The 4976-nt window shown below is 48.9% G+C and overlaps 1 protein-coding gene across 2 annotated transcripts; it reads right to left on the reverse strand.

The window, feature by feature from the left end:
- Positions 1–300: 300 nt before the first annotated feature.
- TEX101 (testis expressed 101) lies at positions 301–3850 on the reverse strand. 2 transcript variants are annotated; one of them, XM_037820670.1, is made up of 6 exons: positions 3654–3850; positions 2355–2452; positions 2085–2228; positions 1799–1981; positions 762–890; positions 301–601 (listed from the first exon to the last, which is right to left on the reverse strand). In XM_037820670.1, the coding sequence occupies exons 2-6, from the start codon at positions 2416–2418 to the stop codon at positions 372–374; spliced, it is 750 nt and encodes a 249-aa protein (XP_037676598.1). In that variant the 5' UTR covers positions 2419–2452; positions 3654–3850; the 3' UTR covers positions 301–371. The 2 variants fall into 2 exon arrangements, with proteins under 2 accessions (XP_037676598.1, XP_037676597.1); XM_037820669.1 differs by lacking the exon at positions 3654–3850 and having other exon boundaries at positions 2085–2603.
- Between the last annotated feature and the right edge of the window lie 1126 nt (positions 3851–4976).

Genomic DNA, 4976 nt, shown 5'->3' on the forward strand with positions numbered 1-4976 from the left:
CTCTGCTCCAGCGAGCGAGAGAAGTTAACATATCATAGTGAAAGGTAAATCAGACTTTAGGTCAAAACACCTAGCATCAGGTCTTAGCTTTGCCCATGGCCATGGGAATGTGAGAAATCGACTGAAGTGTTCCAGGTCTCGATTTCCCCTTCTGGAAAAGGTATTGGAGAAGATGAATTGTAAGGGCCTTCTCAGCACTAAAATTCTACTTCTAGTCTTGGGACTCACATGAATACTGCATACACAAATCACAGCAGAAATTTTATTAGAAATGTCTGTTACATCAACAGATCTCGCTCTGTTGTCCTCAACTCTTTGATGACCAGCAGCCAGAGACTCCCAGTCAAAAGGCGTATCCTGAGAACCCTTTCTCAGGAACAGTGGACAAGTGGTTGTAGCAGCAGCAGGAGCAGCAGTTCTAATCTCCAAACTGAAATGGGAAGCCAGGGGGCCCCATTTTCAACATTTCGGGCTTGAGTGAGAGGCAGACGTTGACACGTTTCCTTCACCTTTATGGGTCCCACGTTTAACAGCCCAGACATCAGCCTGCAACCAACCACAGCTGTACAGCCTTTGACCTCTAAGACTGAGTCAAGGCCTCCTATGGAACAAAGTAGGAGAGGGAGACAGACAGATGTTTTGGAAAATCAGAGGGAAATCCAGTCCTCCCTCCTCCCTGAAATTCCAAGTGTCAGAACCTCTGTGGACCCACTCAGATGTTTAGTTCTGCAGCCTCTGAAACAATCAGGTATTCAGTTTACCTCCAGTGATCTCAAGTTTTCCTTGATAGCAGCGAGTTGTGCCATTGGGACAGGGAAGAGAAGGAGCACTGAAACAGGACCCCAGAGCCACACAGGTTGGGCAGTGGAGGGTTGGTGACACACTGGAAGCTGGCGGGGGAAAGAGGGACAGTCAAGAGCATGTCCTGCATCCTGAGATGCCTTCTCTTCCCCAAGTCCTTCCTGTTGAGGCCACTTTAATCAAGGCCCATTTCTTTGTTGCCAGAACCCCATGCAACATAACTTCCAAACTAGTGGAGTTACAGAGATGAAAAAGACAAAGTTCCTGCCGCCTAGGATCCTTGTCTAGAAGGAGAAAGACATGTAAACAATTCATTGCCAGGAAACTAACTAGGTACTGGGTAAGAGTTATGATGGCAAAGGAATGGAGGCGGCTCCAACTGTACCTAGAAGAATCTGGTAAGTATTCTCACAGAACGGACACCTGAGTTCAGACAGAGGATGAGATGCAGTTAGCTGTGTTAAAATGGAGATTTGGGGAGTGGTAAGAAGTTGGAGGGATGATAGTTGGGAGGCACAGGTGTGGCTGAACTGTTTTTTTATGGCCAGCATCCAGTCCGATTGGCCATTACCATTTCCACTGTTAAGTATTTTGCATATAAGCCCCAGCTAGAACCCAGTGAATGAAAAGAAAGAAAGAAATGAAGCTACAAAGATAGGCAGGGGCCAGATTACTGTCGGCCTTAAGGCCAAATCACAGCATTTTGGCTCTGGTCCCCTAGTAATGGGGAGCCAAAGACTGTTACATGCCATCATGCATCACACCAGCACCCTGCTCAGAAACCTACACCCATCTTCACTGATGTCCTTCTGCTCTGAGTAGCGTGTAGACTCCAAGTAACAATTCAGAAAAAGAAAGACAAGCAAGTAGACTGGGAGGTCCTTTTGTGTATGGCCCACTTGGGATTAAGCCACGTAAGAACAGAGAGAAGATACAGAAGCTCCTCAGGTGTGCTGCTAAAGTTCCTCTTAGCATCACCTGCCTCCTTCCAGGGTACCTGAGATCACTTCTGACTTCCAAAATAGAGGTACGGTTTCTTTGTCGTTGCAAAGGGATTCCTCGCAGAAGTTACTGTAGGAGACAACCACCAAGCCGGGAGGTGAGGTGTGCTGGATAAGGGTTACCATCTCCATGTCTCCACTCGAGCAGCCCTTAGTGGCCAGAACAGCAAGCTCATCTCCTGTCAGGAGACGGAAGGGAGGAAGAGTGGACGGCGAGCCTAACGCTTGGGTCACTGATCACCCTCTCATCCCACCCAACCAGCTGTCCCATTCTCGTTTCACCTGCTTCAACCAACAGTGCAGTTTCCTGGCAAAATGATCCATTGTCACAAGTATCAACTTTCTCTGAGGTCCAGTTAAATGAATCGCTTGAATCCCCTTCTATAAACTTGGCTTTACCCTTGTTACAATACAAAGACTGGGCCACTGGGGAGAAAAGGAGATAAAGATAAGCACTTGGACCTCTCCTGAGGGCTAAAGTCACTTCCTTTGCAACATAAATCCCCCTTCTGTGTCCCAGCTGCTCTCCCCCACCGTCTTCCCCGTACATACAGATAACGGAGAAAGCTCCTAGGAGAGAGAGGAACAGCAAACTGTGGACATGGCGGGCTCCCATGGCTTCTTTTGGGTCAGAAGGCGCTGATCAGGTTCTATGATTTGATGGAGACAGGAGAAAACTTTTAAACTAGGCAGAAAGAGATTAACTCTAAACTCCAGTGAATACTGACTTTAGGGTAGAGTTTATGATAAATAACACTAAGACCTCCAAAGTCAGTCTGCCCCTAACTAGCCTGTGAGTTTGAGCAGGTCAACAAGCTTATTCTGCCTCAGTTTCCAAAGCTGTGAGTCTCAGACCCAGGCGCCTGGGCACCCAGACACCTGTTTCCTCCCACCAAGAAGGTCCACGATGCAGGACCCTGCGACCTCCGGGCCCAGGGTCTGGGCCGCCGATCCCCCTCCTTCACACTGGACGTCCAGGTTCAGACTCACTCTCCTCAGTACCCAGGAACCTCAGCCCACAGCTCCCTCCTCCATGGGAACCCAGGATTCTGAGACGCCCGCCCTCTCCTAGCTAGGGGTCCGGAAGTTTGTGTGGGTAGCCGCCTTTTCGCTCAGGACCCATGATTCTGGAACCCCAGACCCCTCCTCCCTCAGACCCAGGAGCCTAGGCCCCAGCCCCTCTCTCTTTAAGGGACCCAAATTCCTCCTGGCTTCCAGACGACCTTGGCAGGACTTCGCTGCCTCAATGGTGGAACCCCGAGCACCCTCTCTCCCACCCGGCCGTCTCAGGTACTCTGAGAGGCACGGAAGGCGGGGCCAGGGGGTCACTCGAAGCCCTATTGGCCGACGCAGTAGCATCGGATGAGCTCATTGGATGAGCCTGGAGGAATGCCTAACCCATTGGTCCCAGAGAAGCCGCCTCCGGGCAGCCTTGGGGGGCGCGCATGCGCGGAAGGGCGAGCGCCGTGGCGCTCTCAGCAGTCCACAAAGGACCTCCCTTAACCCTTTACTTTGGGGTTTGGCATTTTCTCCCCCGGCCTTCACCCACTGAACTTATCTCCCTACGCAAATGTGCTCTCATGAGACGACGTTTGGGTAGGAGAAGTAAAATTAAAATCTTCTCCCAAGGCAGAAGAAGGAAAAGTTTTGTTGTTAAATAAGCATTAAACCAGAATGTGGTGCAGCTCAGGCGATCCGCTAGCGTGATCACCAGGGCGGGAAGACACGCGTTTAGACAACCCAGCAGACACAGCCCGTTAAATACGTAATCTCCAGGTAAAAGTTAACTAGTCCTCAAGTACAAGGCCTCTGTCAGCACCGTTTGACACCCGTAGTTCATCTGAACCTCACCTGGTCATCGGGGCGGCCATTGGGCTTGTTCATTTCTTCTATGCAAACAAATAATAAAACTTCTCATCTTTCCATAACAGGTAGATGGTTACAGTTTGGAGCCAGATGCCTAAATTAAACACCCGTGGTGATGGGGAGATAAGGGTGCTGTTCTCTTCTCGATGGTTACGGTTCAGAAAGAAGCAGCCAGGTCCGTGAGAAAGACATTCCGCAGTTGTAAAGCTTCACCCGAAGCTTATTTAGGGACCCAAAGGGGCAGAGAAAGAATTTACAATGACAAGTTTTCTGGAGAATACTCTAAAAAAGGGGGGGAGAAGGGGTGTGGTTGGGTTGAGATTTCTTTCCCTTTTTACACCAGGGGAATTTTTTTTTTCCCAATTTGTATTTACCGTTACTCATGTCCCCACCCTGGCATCTGCCCCAGCAGCTGCTAACTGGCCCAGGCTCCGGGAGCCAATCTGACCTCCTCGTTCTTCACTTGCAGTTGCCCCGAGCCTCCCCGGCGGTCTCCCTGAGGGCTGCAGAGAGAATGCCCGCTTCAGCCTCCCGATGCCTGAGCAGCAAGTGTGATGGCAGAGGTTGCCATCAGATCTATGCTGCATGTCCGTGTCAGTGCCACCGAGACATGCCATTCAGATTTGTTGTTCATGGCAGAAAAATGCTATTTCAAATGTATGTAAGCTTTCCAGATGGAAACATGAAGTAAGGATCCCCTCTGTATGTTTTCAGAACTCTGAAATTGTTTCTGTGGGTTAAGGTATAAATGAATGATTATCTTTAATGGAGAAAATGCCACCATAAGAATGGTGATGGTAAAAGCTCTTAATTTTATTGTAAAAATATATTGAGAACTTTCAAATTATTAAAAAAACTAGGGACAGTTAATACAAACGTTCATATTAAGCTGCTTAGCTATATTACTTTAGAAAGGATATTATGTTCTTTTAAAGCCCCCCCAAAAATGTTTGAGCAAAATGAAATAATAACCTAATACAAAGGGTTGCAGTTAGATTATATTATACTTCTAAATATTGTGCAATTGTTTGGTGTCCTAACGTTCAAAACACTAATAGGGTTGTTATGTATGGGGGGAATGGGAAATAATTAGTGTCAGATGCCTGCTAGGTCCTGGGGCCACAGGACAAGATGGGTCGAGGTCACCAGGAGGCAGGAAAGGGTGACCCACCCGCCAAGGCCCACGGCCAATCCCTACTCGCCCCGGCCACTGCACCAGGGGCAGTGCCCGCAGACTCGGGCGAGAAGGTCTATTTAGGTGAAAGTAGTTAGTGTGGGTGATCCCATTGCTGTCTGGCTGACAAGATT

Source organism: Choloepus didactylus, chromosome 27 (genome assembly GCF_015220235.1).
Source record: "Choloepus didactylus isolate mChoDid1 chromosome 27, mChoDid1.pri, whole genome shotgun sequence".
In the NCBI taxonomy this organism is placed as follows: Eukaryota; Metazoa; Chordata; class Mammalia; order Pilosa; family Megalonychidae; genus Choloepus; species Choloepus didactylus.